At 36.2% G+C, this 23,655-nt stretch overlaps 1 protein-coding gene across 3 annotated transcripts in view; it reads right to left on the reverse strand.

Moving 5' to 3' along the window:
* Positions 1–268: 268 nt before the first annotated feature.
* The window catches only part of kcnq2b (potassium voltage-gated channel, KQT-like subfamily, member 2b), a gene marked incomplete at both ends in the record, with an annotated part of 54,013 nt that continues 30,626 nt past the window's right edge, over positions 269–23,655 (reverse strand). The window contains 9 exons of one of the 3 annotated variants that reach the window (XM_081380194.1): positions 269–952; positions 4,919–5,042; positions 8,395–8,508; positions 10,050–10,181; positions 11,625–11,733; positions 16,956–17,003; positions 18,997–19,220; positions 21,385–21,408; positions 23,215–23,283. In XM_081380194.1, the coding sequence (XP_081236320.1) occupies positions 269–952; positions 4,919–5,042; positions 8,395–8,508; positions 10,050–10,181; positions 11,625–11,733; positions 16,956–17,003; positions 18,997–19,220; positions 21,385–21,408; positions 23,215–23,283 (1,528 nt within the window). The remainder of the gene's footprint in view (positions 953–4,918; positions 5,043–8,394; positions 8,509–10,049; positions 10,182–11,624; positions 11,734–16,955; positions 17,004–18,996; positions 19,221–21,384; positions 21,409–23,214; positions 23,284–23,655) is intronic. The other 2 variants (XM_081380195.1, XM_081380196.1) reach the window with 2 other exon arrangements.

Below are 23,655 nucleotides of genomic sequence, written 5' to 3' on the forward strand. Positions count from 1 at the left end.
GATAAAGCTCCCAGAAGTCGTTTCCAGCTCTCAAACGTTTGCCGTCTCCACCTTAAAGATGAAAATACACCACATGTGAAACGATAAAGACTGTTCCGGTGTCTCTCATCCATCTTTACGTCAACCTGATGGATTAGGCTCCCAGAAGTCATTTTCACTTCTCTTCTGCTCGTGGAGTTGTGCTTGTAAGTGAAACTCTGCTTTTTAAACACGCAGGTTCCCACAAATGCAGTCTAACGCTGGTTTGTAAAGACTTCCCGTGTAGTTTTCACTTGGGTCCGGTCCAGCCTCGGTCCCCGTAAGCGCCGTCTCCGGTGGCTGAATGAGGCGACGGGACACACAGATCAGAGTCCGTGTCCGACTCGCCCTCCGCGATGTACGGCCTCACTTTAGCGCAGCGCGGCACGCCGCTAAAATAAGCGTTGTTCAGAAAGTCCAGGTTTTCTTTGGACTGCGAGATGCTGAATCCGCTGAAGGAGCGTTCGAGTTCCTCGTGATCCACCGAAGGGATTGATACGGACGTGTCGCTCTCGGCTCCGGCTTGGGAAAGGCGCCCGTCTTCGCGGGAATGATGTGCACGAGATCCTCCGTTGTGTCCGGTGGACGAGCGCTCGTGTGCCGGAGGCGGAGGGATACGCACTAGCGAACCGGGATCCGGGATCGGCCCGGGATCAGGGATGGTTTGTGGATGCCGGGATGTGGATGGAGGACAGTGGTGATTGACACAGGTCGAGGTTGGCGGGTCGAAGTTCTTCTGTCCTGCGGAGCTGTTGGACCGGATGATTTTGGTGATGGATCCGCTCTTCTCCATGTGCTCCACCGGACTGTGGTACGGAGGTGCCGGGTCGGGCTCCTTAGAGGCGAAGTAGGCGTCCGTCTCGGACTGCGGGATTCCCATGCGCTGGATGTAGATGTTCACCAGGAAATCCAGCTTTCTCTCCATTGACATCACCTGCGGAAGAGGAAGATCTCATTGTCTTATTATGACATTATCTTAATAAAACAATCAATAAATCTCAGAGTGTCAGGATCTCAGAGACTTAGGTTAGGTAAAGAATCCTAAAAAATGATGCCCACTTAATAAGAATCACAAGTGTAGTAAAATACACAAAGTGTTTTTTATAGGGTTTATAGACAGATTGAGAGTGACTTTTCTTTGTTTTAAGATTTTTTTGGGTGATTTTGCCTTTATTGTGATGGGATAGTATAGAGTGGTCAGGAAGTGAGGTGGGAGAGAGATGGGGGACGGGATCAGGAAAGGTCCATGAGCCGGGATTCGAACTCGGGTCACCTGAAGCGCAACGGCGTTATATGTCGGCACGCTGCCCATGAGGCTATTGGTGCTGACAGATTCAGAGTGACTCTTGAAGGACCAGCACCACATCCTCTTGTGTCTGTTTGAAGAATTCATCTTCCAGAATCTGGACAGTATGTTTTGGGAGTTAATTTTTAGTCCATCTCCTACCCTGAAGTCCGTTTTGCAGAGATGGACTAAAAATGAACTCCCAAAACATACTGTCCAGATTCTGGAAGATGAATTCTTTAAACAGTGTGACATGTGTCTATAAAGCTTCATGTATTTTACTACACTTCAGCTTGTGATTCTTATTAAGTGGGGATTAATTTTTAAGATTCTTTACCTGGCTGACCTAAGTCTCTGAGATCCTGATATCTTGCTCTTCTGGAGACTCCAGGTAGGTTGCAGTTCTGGAAAATGGTGGCGCTGGAGACTAAAGGGTTCCTGATGGTTTCACTCTTAATTCTTCACCTTAATTCTGAATTATTTTGTAGGTAACATGTGTCTTATCTTCTCCACCTGTTTTTGTCTGACCCTGCTGACCCAATGAGTATTTCACTGTCCAATGGTCATGCCTTAACTGCAATGTCAAGTATTGCATTAGTATTACATCCTTCTCATGGGCATTTAATCATTTTTGACTTTTCAGTCTGAGTTAAATCTCTTTTTTGGCTTATTTTATCTGTAAAAGAAAACATGCCTAATAATTATGCACACCTGAATATAAGGCGTTTCTCATAATAGTATAATAGTAGTTATTAAAGGAGAACTCTGGTCAATTTTAACATTGAGCTCATTTTTTTGTACATTTGGAGTGCTGTCAATACAGAGAACAATGACAAAAATCGGTGTTGCCTACACCGAGTTATTCTATTTTTAAAATTTGCACCCTGTTGACTTCAATGGGGCAAGTACTAAACCTGCTTTTAGCCTCTTAACATCCTTGATGTGTCATTACAAGTGCACAGAAAATGTGAGTGATTCCTTCTGAGTGAACACGAGTGAATCTGACTGCAGTAGATGTGAAAGATATGTATAAAAATGATGTTATTTAAGCCAGCGCAAATACCTGTTTACATCCTGTTTTTCGGTTGAAGTCCAAAGTAGTCGATTGCCGAGTTCACGCGCATAGGTTTAGTTACCTATGATCATGCGCGTGAACTCGGCAATCGACTACTTTGGACTTCAACCGAAAAACAGGATGTAAACAGGTATTTGCGCTGGCTTAAATAACATCATTTTTATACATATCTTTCACATCTACTGCAGTCAGATTCACCCGGTTTCACTCTGAAGGAATCACTCACATTTTCTGTGCACTTGTAATGACACATCAACTTAGGATGTTAAGAGGCTAAAAGCAGGTTTAGTACTAAAAGGAGCTCAATGTTAAAATTGACCGGAGTTCTCCTTTAAGATTAATGTGGTTTGGAATTGGTATAATGTCCCTGAAAAAAAAAAATATGATCAGAAAATCAACGTGGCTAATAATTCTGCACGCAGTGTATATTGTTGCTGAGAAGCTGAAACAAAAGCGGATGTGTATTGACACGACGCCTCTCTTCAAACACTGGCTGAAATTAACGCTAAAAATAACTAAATTTTAAAAATAAATATATTTTTTTTTTGTTAAAGGGTTAAAGATAATTTAGAGTTAAATGCTACGCAAAGATGGACCAAAATACAGTGCCCTCCACAATTATTGAACCCCCTGGTAAATATGATCAAAATTGGCTGTAAAAAATAAATCTGCATCGATTATCCTTGTGATCTTTCATTCAAAAAATGTGCAAAATTCTAACCTTTCATTGAAGTAAAAGAATTGAAAGTGGGGGGAAATCACATTATGAAATAAATGTTTTTCTCCAAAACATGTTGGCCACAATTATTGAAACCCCTAGAATTTTTTATGAGTAAAATATCTCTGAAGTGTATTCCCATTAATATTTACCCTTTTTAGTACACCAGGGTGACTAGGAACATGAAACTGTCCAGCTATGACTTCGTGTTTCACAGGAGTTTAAATATGAGGAAACACAAAGGCCAAATCCCCTTAATCATCCATCACAATGAGTAAAACCACAGAATACAGTTCTGATGTGCAGCAAAAGATTGTTGAGCATCACAAACTAGAAAGTGGCTGTAAGACAATAGCTAAAGAATTGAAAATCCCCATTTTGACCATCAGGGCAATAATTAAGAAGTTCCAATCAACTAAAGATGTTATGAATCTGCCAGGAAGAGGACGTGTGTCTATACTGTCTTAATGCACGGCGAGGATGAAAGTTTGAGTGGCCAAAGACTCTCCAAGGATCACAGATGGAGAATTGCAGAGATTAGTTGAGTCTAAGGGTCAGAAAGCCTAAAAAAAAAAAAAAATCAAACAACCCCTACATCCCCACATGTTGTTTGGGAGGGTTTTAAAAAAAACCTCCTCGCTCATCCAAAAACAAACTCCAGCAAATGTAATTGTCAGACATGACTGGATCTTCAGACGGCACAGGGTTCTGTGGTCAGATGAGACTAAAACAGAGCTTTTTGGCAGCAAACACACTAGATGGGTTTGGTGAACACAAGGATAAAAAGTACCCCATGTGTACAATTTAATATACCATTGGATCTTTAATGTTGTGGGCATATTTTTCTGCTGGAGGTCCTGGACTTCTTGTTCAGATACATGGCATTGTGGATTCTATCAAACATCAACAGATAAAAAATCAAAACCTGACGCCTTCTGCTAGAAATCTTATAATGGGCCGTGGTTGGATCTTCCATCAGGACAACGGTCCAAAACTAACATCAAAATCAAAACAAAAATTTGTTGCGGAGCACAAAATGAAGCTTCTGCCATGACCGTCTCAGTCCCCTGACCTGATGAGTGGGCTGAACTGAAGAGAAGAAACACAAACATGGATCTGGGAATCTGAAGGATCTGGAGAGATTCTGTGTGGAGGAATGATCTCTGATCTCTTGTCAGTTATTCTCCAAACTCATCAGGCATTATAGGAGAAGACTCAGAGCTGTTATCTTGGCAAAAGGAGATTGCAAAAAGTATTTAATAAAAGGGTTTTCAACGTTTTTTGGAGAAAAACATTTATTTCATAATGTGATTTTCCCCCCACTTTCAATTCTTTTACTTCAATGAAAGGTTAGAATTTTGCACATTTTTTGAATGAAAGATCACAAGGATAATCGATGCAGATTTATTTTTTACAGCCAATTTTGATCATATTTACCAGGGGGTTCAATAATTGTGGAGGGCACTGTATTGCTGCTGATTATATTGAATTTTCGCAGGAGAACATGCAAATTTTTGTCCAATCAAATGCCCACTAGAATGTCATTCTTTGATTTTATATTACTATAATTAATTTATTTCATGATAATATAAATCCAACATAGTAGCCTGGTGAACAACCTCTCAATGTTTTAACACGCTTTTATAATTAAGCTTCTCTTATGAGTCATTATGATTAACCATTTAAAATGTATTCCTTTCTGAACAATCTTTAACCGAATAATCTCTCTTCTTCTGATGAGCGTTCGCCAAGCTATAATAAGAAAATATAGGTTGACTCGAAACCCTGATTAGTTCAGTGTAAATGATTTATTGTGATGTACCTGTTTCTCCACTTTCCCGAGTCGTCCCATCATGCTGGGATCCTCCGGCAGTTCTCCGTCTGTGGTTCCTTTAGGACGATCCTTGTCTGTTATCGGAGTGCCTCGACCAACAATCTGATCCACTCTAACGATCAATTAAAGAGAGGAAACATCTTGATAATTCATGAGTTTTTCCTGCAAACATCTGTTATAGGGGAAATATGTGAACCGGTGATTCATTATACATGGACAAAAAACTTTTTTGATATAATCACCAATTGGTACGTAAACTAGATTTGTTTAACTAATTAGAGTTTTGAGTTTATCTGTTTCCATTACATGTTCATTGTTAGTAACCCAGAGTTTCATAACAACAATATTCATATCAAAGAAACAATAAACCATGTATTCCATCTTGAAGCACAAAGCATTGTGGGATGTAAATGAATGCATGCAGAGGGAGGGATATGATAATGAGTGGGCGTGTCCACACACAGATGGACAGAGGTGATTGGACAGAAAGAGTCAGGCCCTCCAGACAGACGTTTTCTGTTGATATTTGCCATTTTTGAACAATGTGTCAACGTGAAATCACATCTTTAGCTGCGTATTACATGTAGAATGCGAATGTAAGCATCAGTTTGACACATTATCCAAAGTTTCAGATGATATACTACACTAGCAGGGGTGCGTCTGATCTGAGACACTAGATACGGTTTTCACCAAAGCATCAGAAATATTATATCACTTCCAATTTGCTCCAAATAGTCCTTTAAAAAAGCACTGCATGTGCTCATCAGAACGCTGGGAATCAAGCATGCCCTGCTGGGACCGTATGAAGAAAATTGCATTTTCGAAAGAATAAAAATAGTGCATCATGTTGCATGCCCGAAACAACGCCATGCCGACATGCGTTAGCAACAACAGCGATGCTAAATGAAATTAAAACCATTTTTGGACGTGTGCATCTCCATTTGCTGCTTCTTACTGCCGTAACGCTTCATTTCCAAACAGCGGTGCAGGCAAACTAGCTTAACCAGTTTTAGTTCAGCTACATGACTAGTAACTCACCGAAAACGTGACATTTGGTTCCCCTGCTTTTCTCTCAACGAAGCGTCTCTTGTGATTAGTTCAGTCACAACAAACAAAGGTCATGAAGTCAATTAAGAGTTGATCATCAGGAGCTGCCTGGAGCGTTTGGGCCGTTTCAACACTAATAGACTGGATTATTTACAATAAGAGCCACTCTTAGAAGAAAAGGTTCTATTTAGAACATTAAAGGTTCCGTCTGGCGCTTCGTATACAGTGTGGAATCTTTTAGGGGTTCCGTAATGGGATCATTTTTGGGAATTAGTTTTAATTCATTCATTTTTTATGAATTAAGCAGCTCGTACAGAAGTGGCCCAAAGATCTTCACCCTTTATTCAAATATTATTAAAAAATTGTTCAATATTTTGTTAGCATTTTGCATAGCTTTACTTAGAGTTGAATGTTTTATTTGCGATAATAACGCAATGAAACATGCCAAAATTTTGTCCAGGTTGTCATTCAAAGAAATTATAAGCAAATGCTAATACAAGAGAGAACCAACGGAATATTAGGTATGATTTTTTCTGTGAGCTTATTGTTTTTCTATGCATTCTTTTTTTTTTTGCATAGTAAAATAAAAATTGTAGCTGTAGTTTGCCTTTTTTTTGTTGTTGTTGCTAAATAATTGTCAGATAAATACCTTAAAGGGGCTTTATGTAAGAATTTTCATGTATTAATTGCTTTTTTTATTGCCAATGAGTGAACCGTTTGTAACGAAACGTTAAAAACGAGACCTTCCCCGACTTCAGAGGATGTCTATGAGGAGTTACCCCTCGGGTGTGCATTATTTTTGTAATAATTCAACGCCCTGAGTCGATTATTCCGCCTATACTACGGTTACCGCACCTCAAAGCATTGTTCAGATGATGTATTTCAAGACATTCGTCAGGTTTTTGTCCTTAAACGCTCTTGTGTGTAGGACTACTTTCTTACGCATCTAATCCCACACCTCCGTTGCTAATTCCAAAACGTCATTTTAGAGCTATTGATAGATAGCAGACTAATGCAGTTATTAATGCAGTTATTAGAGAGAGAGATTAAGCTTGTGTGAATAACCCGAGTCTGTGTGTCTCTCATCAGTGTTCGGAAGCGTCTCTGCTTCAAGAACAGCACCGTTATTCCCTCGCTAGTGAGAAATGTCATGTAGCTTTTAAGGCGCTAATCTATTTTACTGATAGAATCATCAGAGCAGCGCTGAGTGTGTGTGTACTGTATGTGTGTGTGTTTGAGTGGGAGAAAGAGAGTTGTGCGTTCTGTACATAATAAAACGTAATTTAGTGGCAAAAAACATGGCAAAAATGTGTTGTTTTTATCCCATTGTTTACTATATTTCTTTGCTCGCTCAGTGTCGTTGTGGTTTTGGTTATTTTGCTGTTGTTGGCTTTAAAGACCTTTTAAAATAACTCAAATAATTTTGCAAAAGTGATATGGAACTGTAATCCGGTCAAAACCTGCCTGGAACTACTTTATCCGTGCGTTTCCCTGAATATTTTGAATTAGTTTTCATTTTTATATTTTCTGTTGTCGTTTTAATTTAGTTGAATGAATTAGGCATTTGTATAGCGCTTTCATATGTACTACTGTACACCCAAAGCGCTTTGCAATCATATCAGGGGATAGAGTTAGTTTTAATAATTTTGCCATTTTTATTCATATTTGTTTTAAATATATTTATATAGTTTTTTTATTATTATTAACACGCCTTAGAATGTTCATCAACCAATCAGATTCAAGCATTCAACAGCACTGTAGTATATAACACAGTCTCACCCCCAAACGTCACATACTGACGCGTCTTGACCAAACGGCAATATACGACGAAAAGGGTACCCCTAAAACGTCCGTATGTGACTATTCGGGTTATGGGTAGGTTTAGGTATGCGTTAGGGTACCGCTAAGAGGCGCTGCTGGTGCGCTTATGTCTTCGTCTCATATGGACGTTTTAGGGGTACACTTTTCGTCGTATATTGCCGTTTGGTCAAGACGCATCAGTATGTGACGTTTTGGGGTGAGACCGGGCTGTAGTATAATATAATATTCTGTTGTAGCTGCGGGCTGCAGTTCACTTAACGGCCACCGGTGTCGCTAATAACAAGGCTTTCTGAATTATACATATAGCCCCTTTAACCAAGTTTAGTGTTTTGTTCTTCCCTCATACTTTAAAAAAATATCAACTATATTCCTTAGTTTAATCAAAACAAATTTCCCCTCCAATAATGGAAGAATAATTGAAGACATTTATTTTGCTCTTTAGAGTCTTAAATAGAGCCTTTTTCCTCTAAGAGTGGAGTTTGCGGTCCCTGATCACTCAAGCTCAGTCTCTACTAGCCATGTAGTCTGAAACAGAAGCAGGTTTCTTCATTTGTCTCTGGATAGAGATCTGGCGATGCAGTCTGGGGCGTCCTAACCTAGAAGACAACTGGGGCGACTCTTTGGTTCCTTTGGTTGAACACTTCTTTTGGCGAGGGGTGCTGGGACCCGGAGGACCCGAAGGACCCGGAGGACCCAATATCATATCTAACCTGGCAAAGCAAATAGAGTAGAGGACAGCACAATGCAGAGTGACGTGACACGGACCAGCGCAAACGTCAGGACCCTCGGCGGGACACGGGGAGAAACACACACCAACAACAAGCCCAGAGATTCCCAGAAAACATGTTCCAGACATACTTATGATTACGATAAAAAGCTCCCCGATCGATGCATTGATGTCAGCGATCAACGTGTGGTGAAAGTATGCCGTTAATGCTTTCAAAATATAAAAGCAGGAATATACTGACATATGTGAAATCATTACCACATTCAAAAGGATTCCCCTAAAATAAGATGATGTGACTGAAGTACTTGAATATGTTTAAATGCACTGAGAAGTGCAAAAAGAGAAAGTATGAACTAAATATATTTTGCAGTTTTCACTATATTTTGAATTAGTTTTCATTTTTATATTTTCTGTTTTTATTTTAATTTAGTTAGTTTTAATAATTTTGTTGTGTTTTGCCATTTTTATTAATATTTTCAAAAATATTTATTTATATATTTTTATCATTAATAATAAATAAATGAATAGATATTATTGTTTTTTATTATTATTTTTATTTCAGTTTAAGTTTTAGTTATTTTAGTTCAAATAAAAATGGGAAATGTTGCCTTGGTTTTCAATATTATAGTTTTTGTTAATATTTTGAATTACGGTAGTTTTTATTTTTATATTTCCAGTTTTTATTTTCATTTTAGTTAAAGTTTTTTGTTTTAGTTACTTTAGTTCAAGATAAACTAAATAAAAAAAGTTTCGCTTGGTTTTCAATGTTATAGTTTTCACTGATATTCTGAATTAGTTTTCACTTTTTTCAACCAAACTTTCATTTAATGACTGAAAAAAATGAATATATCAGAAAATCTTACATATTCATATATTTTCTCTAATAAAATATAAAAATATATCTTCACTACATCATGAATGTAGGTAGATTTTTTTTTTTTAACAAATATCATGAATTTCTGAATCATGAATATCACATTTTCTCTGAGTTTAATGATTTGAAAATCAAAACTAAACTCGCCACGTCATAAAAACTGGTCAATTATCTTGTACTTTTGAAACATGCAGTCGACAAAATGTTATTTTTTGTAAATAAAGAAAACAAGAAAATACAATTTCAATCTTTCTACTTCAAAATGTCATGTTTAATTCAATGCGTTACTTGTTCTTTGTAAATATTTTCGAAATTTATTTAGCAATTTCTGTGAAATCCTACACCATTTTCTTTCAAAGTATGAATTATTTAAAAAAAAAAAATCATTACTGACCCACACATGCTGCTCTGAACAGCTAAAATATCATGTTATTATATCTCAGTAAATGAAAATGTAGATAATGTTCCTCAAACACACACATTATGCAGCTGAAGTGAAGTGTTTGGGTGTTGTATATGTACATATTCTGACAGATATGAAAACAGTGAGAGACATTTAGGAAACTAAGCCATGCAGAACACAAGAACAACACTGTACGGTGTGTGTGTGTGAGTGTGAGTGTGAAGAGCTGAGGTGTTTCTGCTCTTGCCTGGACTGCAGATTTTTAATCCTCGCCAACATGTCGAGATGTCCGGCTGAATACTGCTCTATGACATCCATCACGTCATACGGCCGAAGACTCTCTTTAAACTTGCGCTTGGACACCATGAACCTCATGATGCTGCGGGGACAAATAATTCACACACATTATCACTGTTAAAACACTCTGAACACAAAGACATGGGTGAATCTCAGAGAGCCGGTGCGGTCCAGGGTCATATTTCACAACAAAAACAAAGAAATAAGAAAATATATTTTGCTTTCTAGGACCCAGTGTTATTTGTTGAATTAGTTTTCACTAGTATCTGGCCATATTTTGTGTTTTATTTTTATTTTAGTTAGTTTTAATAATTTTGTTGTGTGTTTTGCCATTTTTGTTTAAAAATAAAAAAATATTCCAGTTCAAGTTTCAGTTAAAATAAACATGAGAAATGTTGCCTTGATTTTCAATGTTATAGTTTTTGTTAATATTCTGAATTAGTTTTTATTTTTATATTTTCTGTTTTCATTTTAATTTTAGTTAAAGTTTTTAATAATTTTGTTGTGTGTTTTTAAAACATGTCTATATATTCATTTTATTTGTATTTCAGTTTTCATTTGAGTTATTTTAGTAAATAAAAATTAGTTTAGCTTGGTTTTCCATATTATAGTTTTCACTAAAACTTTTTTTATTTTTATACTTCCTGTTTTCATTTACATTTTTAGCTTAAGTTTTAATACTTTTGTTTCTTTTGTTTTGTCATTTTTATTAGTTTTTATTATTTATTTTAAACATGTCTATAATTTCATTTTTCAATTCAATTCAATTTCAATTCAAATAATAATTTTTATTTCAGTTTTAGTTTTAGTAATTTTATTTTGGGTTAAATAAAAAAACAGAGAAATTACCTTGGTTTTCATTTTTTTACTATTATAGTTTTTGTTAATATTTTGAATTAGATTTATTTTTAAATCACAATAATTTTGTTGTGTTTGTTATTTTTATTAGTTTTAACAAAAATGTCTATAGTTTTTAATAAGTTATTATTTTTTAATGTGTCTAGCCTCGTGAAATTTTTATTTTATTTTATTTTATTTTAGTTATTTTAGTTCAAGTCAAACTAAATAAAAATGAGAAATGTTGCCTTGGCAACTATCTGAAATAAAATAAGTTTACGTTTTTTTATTTTTTTTATTTTTCTAGTAAATGTTACTTTATGGTTTTATGATTTTTACTGTTGATTTTGCAGTGAAATATGACCTGAACATCTGGTTTTCGTGAGATTTAGTCCTGAACCGAGTCGAAGACACTGCTATATATATTTCCGTTCGATACTGACCTTCAATATTCAAAATATCTCATGCATAAGCGTCGCTGGCATGATCTGAGCAATGAAACTGTGAATGTAACGAAGGATTCAAAAGACTGAATGTAACAAGTTTTGTAACTTACATTCAGGAAAGACTGAGTTAATGAGGTAATATTATGTGATGCAGACTTCTCTAGTATTATCAATAATATTACACGTCTGATGGAGCATTAAAGTCCCTTCTGAGTGATGCTGCCTGTCTCATCTTTGCTTACCACACGGCCCTGATGGTAACTTTTAGTCCCGGCGTTAAATCCTGAGGGACAAACTCACAATGGCAGCTCTTATTGTCATCAACAATGTCTTCTCCGGGAAGGCTGGCTTCTAAAAGACACAACACGGACAGGAGGACTCTAGAGTTAGTGCACAAACCCCCTAACCCTGCATTCAACTCTACTGAACCTTAACTCGGTCACTCGCTCAGCCCGACACCAGAGAGGTCAGGGCCATGCCATTTATCAGGTGCGAGATGAGCATCATGGGGAATCTGAGACAACCGTGGCCCAAAATACACCAAAGCCATTTAGTCAGTGACCCCAAAACACATCTGGACGAAGTTAAACTGGACGAACATCAATGCATCAGATAATAAAACATCAAATCAAGTGCTTTTTCATTTTAAAGATGGTTTTACACTGGCTGATTTTTTCAAGTTTTTGAAAGAAGTCTCTTCTGCTCAATTTATTTGATAAAAAAATGAAATATTATTAGATTTTAAATCATCTGTTTTCTATGTGAATATATAATAAAGTGTAATTTATTCCTGTGATCAAAGCTGAATGTTCAGCATCATTACTCCAGTCTTCAGTGTCACATGATCCTTCAGAAATCACTCTAATATGATGATTTGATGCTCAAGAAACATTTATGATTATTATCAGTGTTGAAAACAGTTCATATTTTTGTGGAAACCTTTACCATAAAAAAACAAAACAAAAAAACTTTTATATAACAAGAACGCATAAATTGATCATAAGTGACAGTAAAGACATAATGTTACAAAATATTCTATTTCAAATAAATAAAACTTTCTATTCGTCAAAGAATCCTGAAAAATAATTCATATCACTTAAATAACACTAACCGGCCCCGTTTCTTGTTTTCCATGCAAAACGCTGATTTGATCTGTGATTTTGGGCCACAGTGTCTTTCTCCTGTGTTCCCATTCATTAGCACAGACCGTCTGGAGGCGGGCAGGAGCGTAAGAATAAATCTACCTGTGCTTATTATGCCAAATAAACCACAGAGCCTCCAAACAACTGTTTCTATTCAACAAAGAATCCTGAAAAAAAAAACTGTTTTCAACATTAATAATGATACGAACCATTATCAATAACTGAGCAACAATAGTAGCTGATATAATAATTGCAAATCATCATATTAGAGTGATTTCTGAAGGATCATGTGACACTGAAGACTGGAGTAATGATGCTGAACATTCAGCTTTGATCACAGGAATAAAATACACTTTACTATATATTCGCAATCACATAGAAAACAGCTGATTTACATTGTAATAATATTTCACAATTTTTACTGTATTTTTGATCCAATAAATGCAGCCTTGGTGAGCAGAAGAGACTTCTTTCAAAAACATAAATAAAAATCTTAATTATTCCAAATAGATGGACAACCAAAATATTTGTATTTGTAAGTGAAACCTGTTTATAGTTAATGTGATGAACTACAGCTCCTACATCATTGAGCACAAATGATGAAGTTGGTTCTGATAAAAAAATACTCAGAATCAGAGACTTGATTTGATATTTTGTGTCGAATGCAGTGACATTCAAACATTTTATAAAGCTACACTGTGTAGGATTTTCTCCCATCTAGCGGTGAAATTGTTTATGACTATCAACTGAATATGACTTTCTAGCCTCTCCCATTCCGAGGGCGTTTTAACTCCTACGGTGGCCGTATTAATTCAAATCTGCCGGCAGTCGCGAGTAATCTCCCCCTCGCATTCGTCGCGGCGCCACTGAGTGTAAAAACGCGAAAGGCAAAGCTTGAATTTCCAGGTATGTCCCTCTTTGGCTAATGTATTTTCAAGATGGAGGCGCAACATGGCTGCCGCCATTCGAGCGACTCACTCGTATGTATTATAAATGGCAGATTCTACGCTTACGAGAATACTTGATTAGTTGGTAGAAGTAATTACACATTAATGAGTACATATCATTTTGAAAGAACAAAGTGTTTTTTGCTAAGAATCAACTTAAAAAATAACACAGTGTAGCTTTAAGCGTGACTTAAAGTCCAAACACATAGTTGAGGTGGCTGTACAAGCAAACGGCAGTAAACTACGCCATATCATTTAACTAAGATTTTTCAGCAGACTCAGTTTGGAACCAGTGAAAATCCATTTAGCAAAGCAAGTCAGTCAAAAGACATTATTTAACACACTGTTTTGACTATGAGTGAGGTAATAAAGCGCTGTTAATGGCCACAAAGAAACGGTTTCATCAATAGCGTTCACTTTTTTCAATGATATTAAACTTGAATGTAAAGTATCTCAGTGCTGGACTTCATAATACATTGAGTTTTCTACAGCAGTTCTCAACTGGTTTTATGGTGCAAGTTGCAACCCAACACAATACCAAACCTGTAACCAGTATTAAATGAAATACGGATCATTTTCTTTTACCAAAAAAACATTTTTAGGTCAAGACCCACCAGTTGAGAACAACTGATCTAGAGTCATTACTTAACACTAACCAGCCCTTTTTCTTGTTTCCATGCAAAACGCTGATTTCATCTGTGATTTTGGGCCACAGTGTCTTTCTCCTGTGTTCCCAGACCATCTGGAGCCGGGCAGGAGCGTAAGAATAAATCTACCTGTGCTTATTATGCCAAATAAACCACAGAGCCTCGAAACAACTGTCCCTCGAGTGAATAATGATGCTCTGAAATGGGTTATTGAGGTTGATAGTTGTTCCTCAGCTCTGTGGTGTTTCATTGCATTCAAGTTTCCTCCTCGGGACTAACTAGTTTTCCTCACATGCAGGTACAGGAGCAAAGTTTGCAGCCATCAACTAGCACTAGTTCTAGGGTTGGTAAAAACGGGTCCAGCCGATTGTGATAATCTCTTACTGATTAACCCTTCAATTGCTGCGATAGTTTGGGGAGGAGAGATGGTAATAAAGGCTGGTTACAAAAACAACCACAAAACAAACCTGCTTTAAATCTAGAAACGTCAAGGAACAATGCTCATAATAATGGAAAAAAAAATGCATTTTGATTTTTTTGTTGTTGTTGAAACTAGTAAATTCTCTGAAGGTGAACCAGATTTTAGTTGTAAAGTTATTCTTTTGTTGTGCACTGCAGTTAATCAAAGCCTCAACGCTTCAAATAAATCATTCACCGTCAGAGAAATGACACACTCTTTCTCGTATGATGTGAAATGTTCAAGTTCTCAAAGAGTGTCAGTGTTTAAATACAATGAAATGACATTCAAGTGAAGGTGCAGTTTGAATTCTGCACAAGACATCAGGACATTCTCACAATCACATGGATTTCACTTACTTTTTGATATATGTGTGAACAACATCAAGTATGAACGCTATTCTAAATATTGCTATACATTAAAATATATGCTAACCATCTGATCAATGTATAGATGACAGCAAGACCTTTACAGCATCATTACTAGCACAGCATGACTAGCTGCAATGGCTAGAAGCTTCTAAAAACAACTAAAATAAGAAAATGTAATGATACTATTAAAGAAACTCATCACTGATAAAATAACATTAATGAAGCACTTATAAAATATATTTGAACATGAAATACAGAAGTTGTTTAGTTGCATCACAGAATATCTTAAATCCACCTTGGATCTCAGTGTAAAAAACATGTGCAATGTGAACTGTAATCTACCGTTTGCTTTCATTGGATTTAAATGTAACTTGCATTCAATTTTAATTATTGCTTTAAATCTGTTACTGCTAATATGGCAAAATTGTAGTCAGAACCCAATAATCTTGTATATATTCATGTTTTAGGACATTGAATATATTTCACAAGCTATACTTTAGTAACAGAATTATTTTAGAGAGCAAAAACAATAAGAAAAACCATCATGCTAATTCTTTTCAAAGCAATGTGAACATGCAAACATGTCAACATATATAACACATCAGATTCCCAACAAATACTTTTGGAAAATGTAGTTCAAAATCAAAGAGAAAGCTCAATGGACAGTCCAGTATTTAAAGCAGGTAAGATTTCACAGACTGGCATATCCTCAGACCGCTGTGATGAACTCAATATACAAGTGGTAATGATCTGGATCCAAACAAATCACATTTTAATCAGTTTCCTCTATTAAATGAGCTGTGGAGATGAAGCTCACTATTGTAGCGCCCTCTAGGGATATTTTCATGAAATTTGGTGCATGTCTTCAGATTGTCCTGGCGTCCTTGCGCACCAAAATTTGTTAAGTTTGCACACTGAGTTTACGTGAAACAGGCTTATTAGTCAATGTGGACTGCGCATCAAAATTCAATTGAAAATGTAATCTGCAAAACAAAAGATAATTAAAAAATTCCCTGAATCATTTTTTGGTAAGAAATGTCTAATGTGAATCAGAACAAATGTCTACTGTATGTTGAGGTTGAAACATTAGGTCTTTTTTCAATCGAAAATGTCACATAACCCCATATGGTCACATATGGCTGAGTTATATATTTGCTTATTACAGCAACACGTAGTGGCTGAGTTACACTGAATTTGGTACAGTGCCTCTTAAAGAAGAATATGCACATATGTCAAAATTTCATGAGGATCAGACAATCATATTTGAGATAACTGGCCGCTGAAGTTTTTGGTGGCCATATTAGCAGATTTGTCCAAATGACGGCTAAATCCTTAAATGCAGGTACATTTAAAGGGTTAGTTTTATTCTGTCATCATTTACTCACCCTCAAGTTGTTCCAAAACTAAACAAAAAAGAAGATATTTTGAAGAAAATGGGTAACTAAACAGTTGATGGACCCCATTGACTTCCATAGTATGTGAGGGAAAAAATACTGGGTCCCATCAACTGTAGTTCACCCAAAACTACTGGGTGAGTAATTGAAGACAGAATTTTAAGGAGTTTCATCAATATTATTCATGATGTGGATGCTGTAAAACAGCACTATATACAGAGTATCTGAAGTTCACATTTGAGTCTCTTTAAATTCATCCAAGCGGTCCTGAGAGATATGCAGTCAAATAAGAATGGACAATTTTATATAATGTAGCTTTAAATAGGTTAAAAAAAAAGCATATAACATGCTGTATCAAAGTGAGCTCACGTTTGAACCCTCCTTTGAATGAAACCCAATTAAAGCACATAAGGAATTAAACTGGACTAGTGAAATCACAAGTTAATATTCAGAACAACAGCATGATTGTGTAATACTGCTTAACTAATGTCAAATAATTCAATACAATTATATTTTTTAACGCCCAAACCAAATTGAAAGCATATTTGCAGACTGGTAGTTGTAGCTGGTTAGTTTGATTGAATATAGGAGCTCGACCCATCTGGATCGCCTGACCTGGAGAGTTCCTGTGTCTCAAATCTTCCTCTTGCATCTCAATGAGCACTTTAGCATCAGCATCCAACATAGAAACGGAAAGGACAGCATCAGGATCCACATTCATCAGAAAAAATGAGGGGAAAATCATAAACGCACACATGGATTACAAAGGTCGTTCTTTCCACAAGCTGCTTCTGTCCGTGTGATTCTGTCACGTGTTTTTATCAAGAGCTGACGACTAATAATTAATCATCTGAAACTGTACATTCTTAAATCAAATGTCCACTTGAAGCGAATCGATGAATTTGCACTTTGTGGAAAGTGTAACCAAAGCACAGACTTTTTCATAAATTATATTTCAATATTCCAACAAACACAGTCTAACGATTCAAGCCAAATGTTATGATTGGTATGTAAAATAATATATATTTATGCCATAATTTATGTCATGAAATCCTATACTGTATTCATACCAATCATAAAACTAGTAGTTATCTTGAATATTAATAAATTATTACACATATTAGCTAAGAAAATAATTAGCACAAGAATATTCGTCTCACAGTTTCTCCACAAGAAACATTGGCAGCAAATGCAACACTTGATTATATATGAGATAAACTTGCACAAATAACACAGACAGAAAGAAGTACACTGATCACGATACTGAAATCACATGCAATGGCACAACAGAAAGACAGAATAAGAATCCTGATGTGTGGAACTAGTAGAGTCTATCTGGATTGTATGAATTTAATCTAGTTTCTGTCGTCACACTTTCTCACCAGAGGATTCTTCTAAAAAATCTCAATGCAACTTATTCAAGCCTAATAAAGTCCCTTTTGTATTTTTGGGCATCCAAGACCACATCCAATCTACTTGAATGGGGGAATCTGCTCCTCACACTCACATTTAACTCGTTCCCCGCCAGCATTTTTGATAATTTTCACTAAAATTTCATGGCCCCCAAAATATTTTGTCGCATGAATATCTGAATATATCAAAAGAATGAGCAGAGCCTCTGATTTTTTTATTTATTCCAGCTTCATGCATTCTTGAAAACACTTGAAAGTGGGAAAGTTTCAGACAAAAAAAAAACATTTTGAACAAAATGCTGAGAAAATATAATTATTTTTAAAGACTACAACGTATAAGCAATACTTTTTCATTTCTTTTCTAGTCCTTTTAGCCTGTGTTTTTGATCAGGAGATTCAGTACTCTTTCAGAAGATGTGTAATAGCGCCCCCTACTGTATAACAGTGAAAACAAGTAAAGCCACAAATTTCCGTCAATGGCGGGGAAAGAGTTAAATTAAATATTTCAAATCATCAGACAATTCTGATATGAATTTCCCATAAATGTTGTTACACTTGAATAGCCTTAAAAAAGCATACATTTCAAGGCAGCCGGAGCTTCTAACGACAGCTGCAGTGACACAATGACTTTACCAATTGCCGATTGGTTCTTTTATTTAGAAGGCGGGACTAATTCCGCCATATTGTGCACTGCACTTTGTCCCATTCATAAGTAATGTGTTTGTATATCTAAAGTCTTTGATGCCAAACCAGTTTTGAATGATCTCAAAAACAAGACCAGGCACTAGTTTTTAATCCTCTGACATTTTATCCAATGCAACTTCAAGTACACAAACTACAGTGATGTTGCGCTTCACAACACTGCAAAAAGTGTTCAGTTCACTTACTTAAAAAAATTGAGTAAACCCGTTGCCTTAAAATTATCAAGTAAATAAACTTAATGCTTAATTGAAAAAATTAAGTTATTTGAACTTGACACCATTTTTTTGATTAAGCATGACGTTTATTTACTTAATAATTTTAAAACACAGGTTTCCTCAATTTTAAGTTTTAAGTTAAGTCAACTGATCACTTGTGAGTCTACAACTGTGATGACTGTCATATTAATCGGAACACACCTATACGAACATATACAGTATATGAGTTCTTTTTCACTGATTAACACCTACAACAACCAAACCATGACCAAAGCGTACAGATGCAGAAGGCAACAGTGGTGCACAGGAGCGGGGCGTTTGCCTCACCTTCTGAGTTCTGGCGGGACGCGGCCCCTTTAAAGCGGAAGGCTTGTCTGGCCCGACTGGACTGGCCGAAGCTGAGGCTCTTGGGAACTTTGGACGGGCTGTCCTCGATGCTGTTTGCACTGGGCGAGCGTCGGAGCGGCTGCTGGCCCTGAGGAGAGTTCTTCCCTTTACTCGCAGAGTTCCTCGGGCTGGAGAACACGCGCTCCTTCAGACTCACTTTCTGACTGTCAACGGGTATCAGGGATTAAAAGTTAGAGACTTGTTTTTGTGAACAAACATTCTTCCTGTGACATTAATAGAACGTTCGTTGAAATGTATGTGGTCTTCAATAATGTTCTCAAAATGTTAAACGTGGTTTTATACATCATTCGTGGAACGTTTTTCTGAAACATTTAGCCTAATGTTTTTTAAATGTTACAAAAGACTTTTTTCAGATAGTTCAGAGTACATTTAAAAGTAACGTTCCCATAATACTTGCAAAATGAGAAAGTAGCGCAAACATTTCTTTAATGTTTTCTCCAACGTTCGTTTTTAGAACATTTAAAGGGATAGTTCACTTTGAAATTAAATTTTGGTATGTTTCAGCTTACCTCAAGGGCATCCAAGATGTAGGTGTCTTTAGAGATGTAACAGTATTTATATTGTTTTTACCTCTTGTACACTTTCCGGCGCTTGCGCAGACTAAGCCAGAACGCGCGCACACGTCACACACCAGGAAGCGCGCGCGCCCTGAGATGACTTGGACGTGGTTGTGTTATAAGAGGTAAAAACGATATAAATACTGTTCGTTTTCTCACACAAACCGCTCGTTTCGGGTCTTAGGTCATCAATGTGTACTTACGATGGGGAATTGTTTAATTTGGACTCTGTGCATGCTCTTTGAGACAGTGACCATAGACCTGCATGATATGACTGTCAGACAAGAACGGTTGACCTAAAAATATCCAAATTGAAACTACTGCGGAAACAAAGACACCTACACCTACATCTACAAGCTAAAACATACCAAAATTTAATTTCAAAGTGAACTATCCCTTTAAAAAACTGGTATTTTTGAGCATTCAGAAATAACTTGTTCTGTTCATAACTTAATAGGGAACGTTAGCAAATATTCTTAGAACATATGTTTGTTAGATGGGTTTCCACTTACACATTCTGATGTTGATTGATATTTTTATGATTGCAGGACTATATTTATTTGATCAAATGTCCTGAATATATCTGAAAAAGGTCTTAAAACACGCATAATTGTCTAATTCTGCATTGCATCACCACTTTGAGTGTGCATTACATTTTTATCAATTCAACAGCATGTCTTTTGCATATGTTTGCACAAAAAACAAACAAATTAGGCCTAAATTTGAGATTTATGCATTTGAAATGCATATAAAATTCCCATCCGTTTAGACTACACAGTTTTAACATAAACAAACTAATAGACTTGATGCATATTCAGGTCAGATTTCTGCACTTAAAAATCATTGCACATTTTATTATTAACTATTTGCATATGTATGATTTCATTTAAATAATCATATTTTCAAACTCATTTATTCAGATAGATTAGAATCAGCATAAATGTGTTCAGTTAAAAAGTATGAAGATGTATAAGTTCAACATGTACAGTAAGTTAAAATGTATGAGATTAAAACAAATTGGATTTATTTGATGATAAATATATAAACCACACAATATAAAAAAACACAATCAGTGTATTAGTACTGTTACAGAAATCTGACCGCTTTCATTTATGAATGACTGACAAAAATGCATCACATTTGTTTTTATGTTAAAACTGTGTAATCCAAATGAATGGAAACTTTATATGCAATTCAAATACATAATAAATGCATAAAATAAATAATAATGAAAATTTTTTTTTGAGTGTATGATAATTTAATTGAAAGTTGTAATTTAGCCTCATGTATTTGCAGTTGTATTCGGTACATTCCCCCAAAAAAATTATTACTAATAAAGTACAATCAAACAGTTGTTCATATTCATATCTGCATGATCTGCATTACATAATGTTTGTTAATGAATGTTATTATGAAGTGTTTCCCTGGAGGGAAGGAGCAGGAGATTCTGTGGGCGGATATGTTGATGTGCATTTGGCTTATTAAACGCTACACATCTGTCTGCACACAAACAAGGTCACACTAATACACTCATACACACGTGCACACGCACACAATGTGTTCATTGATGTGGACGTGCATCCCTGGACTGGTAAAATATTTGCACACAAACAACATCTCTAAAACACGTCCTGTGCTGACAGAACTGATGACACTGAAACTGACACGATGCATGCAAAGGAAAGCATTACACATGACATTTAACATTAGAAGAAACACTGTTTTGAGGTGAAATATGATTTTTACTCACCCTGGAGAGGCTTCGGCTTCCTTCCTGTGTTGGAACACAAAATCATACTTTTGTCCTTTAACAAACTGAACACAGGTTACCTTTTTGAACTACATCCTAATAAATATTAGGGGGATCATGACATTTTTTTAACTTAATTTAATATTTTCCTTGAGTAATTATGCAAATGTATTTGCCCGTGTGACGTCACAGACCCTGATTAAATAAATACTTTGTTTATAATGAGCTGGGCTGCGTTTCCCGTAACCTTCTTAACGCTACGTCGTTCTTAAGTTACACCTTAAGCTGTACCTTATCGATAATACATGTTTCCCGAAAGGCTCTTAGTTAAGTATATCTTCTGTAAGTCATACTTTCGTAAGGTTGTTCTGGACCGCTCTTAGCTTTACCTTATCACTGTTGCAGGTCTATACGAATATAATTCTGAAGTTTTGACACACCCAGACAGTGTTCAGTTAGGCTAATTCAAGTGTTTTCATGCAAAGAATAAAATTGTCATTAAACTGATTGCTGTTAGATTTTTTATTATATTATTATATATATTATATTATTAATTTAATTAAAGAGGGCTTTTAAAGGCCAGTGAAAGCATAGGCTACTGTAGTTAAGTCCTAGGCCTATTCGGACGCTAATTGTTTCTCATGGGCTCGTACGGTATTTTTAACATTTACAGGAGTAAGTCTGTGATTTTAGTGCCGTCCGAATCCATAATGTCAGTTTTTAGCACTATTTTCCCCCGGAAATTGCGCTTGTTAACTCATGATTTCTGTTCTGTGCGTCTGTGCGCACCAATCTTGCACTTCTATCTACTCCTCAACCAGACCACCTAGAGACTTCGGGTTTTCGGCATTATGTTAAGGAAGGTCTAATCTCGGGAACGCACAAAAAAAATCCAGGAAAAGATTTACTATCTCTTAGTGTTGTGATCCCATGAGGTCAGAAAATTGCGCTAAAACACTCACTGAGTTTTTATTACTTGTTTTTTCTCACCCAACCCGCGTAAAATCCCTGGCCAAATTAATACCTACTGTTTTTTGACAAACAGGTCGTGTGGTAATTTAATTGCCGTCTAAATCCACATCTCTGAGTTTACAAGAAGAGATTCAAAATCCACTGTTTAAACCCTTTTTGATCACTGTAATATGTACACTTTTATTACTGAAATGCTGAAAGTATTTCCAAGAACACTATTTCATCGCAGCTCCACCTCAGCGAACAAAAATGGGAAAGAGCACGTAAAAATGTAAAAATGGTTATTATGGCAGCAATATATGATACAATTTAAAAATATGTAGGCTAGGCTATTATAGGCTATTATAGTTTGGATTATTTTTTATAATATCCCATGAGTCCTAATAAATGCAATTTCAACTCTTTCTGAAGTGCTTCTTTTATAAAGAACACCGCTTTCTCACATAACGCAGTGAAACAGCCCCTGCACGAGAGAATGATTGATTCTCGAGCCATCGATATCAACCAATTCAGCAGCATCGCCACGGACAGCACTGGGTAACGTCGCACGTAAGAAGGGATGGTTCGGGGAACATGCCTAAAAATGCTATACCTTTAGTTAAGTTATACCTTAAGAGTCTACGTAGCGCGCTAAGAGACAACGTTATCGGGAAACGCAGCCCAGGACGTTTTTAGCTCTGAAACTTGCATGTTTTAAAGACCTCTTATATGTCAAATGATGAAGGCAAATTTGATTTCTCATGACCCCTTTAATATATATTAATTTAGCTTGAGATGCCACAATTCAATTCATTAACACATTTATGTGAGAGAATCAAAAATAAAAGTGCATTTTAAAAACCTGCCATTTTCCGTTACCTAAAGGAGAGGCCGGATTTGCTCTTGAGGTTTCTCAGCAGATCGAGCTGGTTCAGCGGAGGGATGAGTCTGGGAAAACACACAGAAGCTGTTGGCACACACACCATGTGTGAAGAGGAAATGCTGCGCAATGCTTATGTAAATCTGGAAGCTTCTTTGGACGGATGAATCGACAAAAACTAACAAGGTTATTAATAAATATAGCCGATTGCTGACTGTGAACTTAAATGAAAGAAGGACAGAGAGAGAAATGCACATGAATATCACAGCTAGAATCCATTGTGATGATGCGCTTTGATGAGTTTTTAACAAAAACACTGCTGGTTCTCACATGAAATACAACGATAATAATAATAATAATAATGCCTGACATAAACGCCACTAATTAGAGATTCCATTGCACATACATTTTTGGGGCTTGAGTAATTTGTTTTTTTATTT

Source organism: Scardinius erythrophthalmus (genome assembly GCF_964197995.2).
Source record: "Scardinius erythrophthalmus genome assembly, chromosome: 12".
Taxonomy (NCBI): domain Eukaryota; kingdom Metazoa; phylum Chordata; class Actinopteri; order Cypriniformes; family Leuciscidae; genus Scardinius; species Scardinius erythrophthalmus.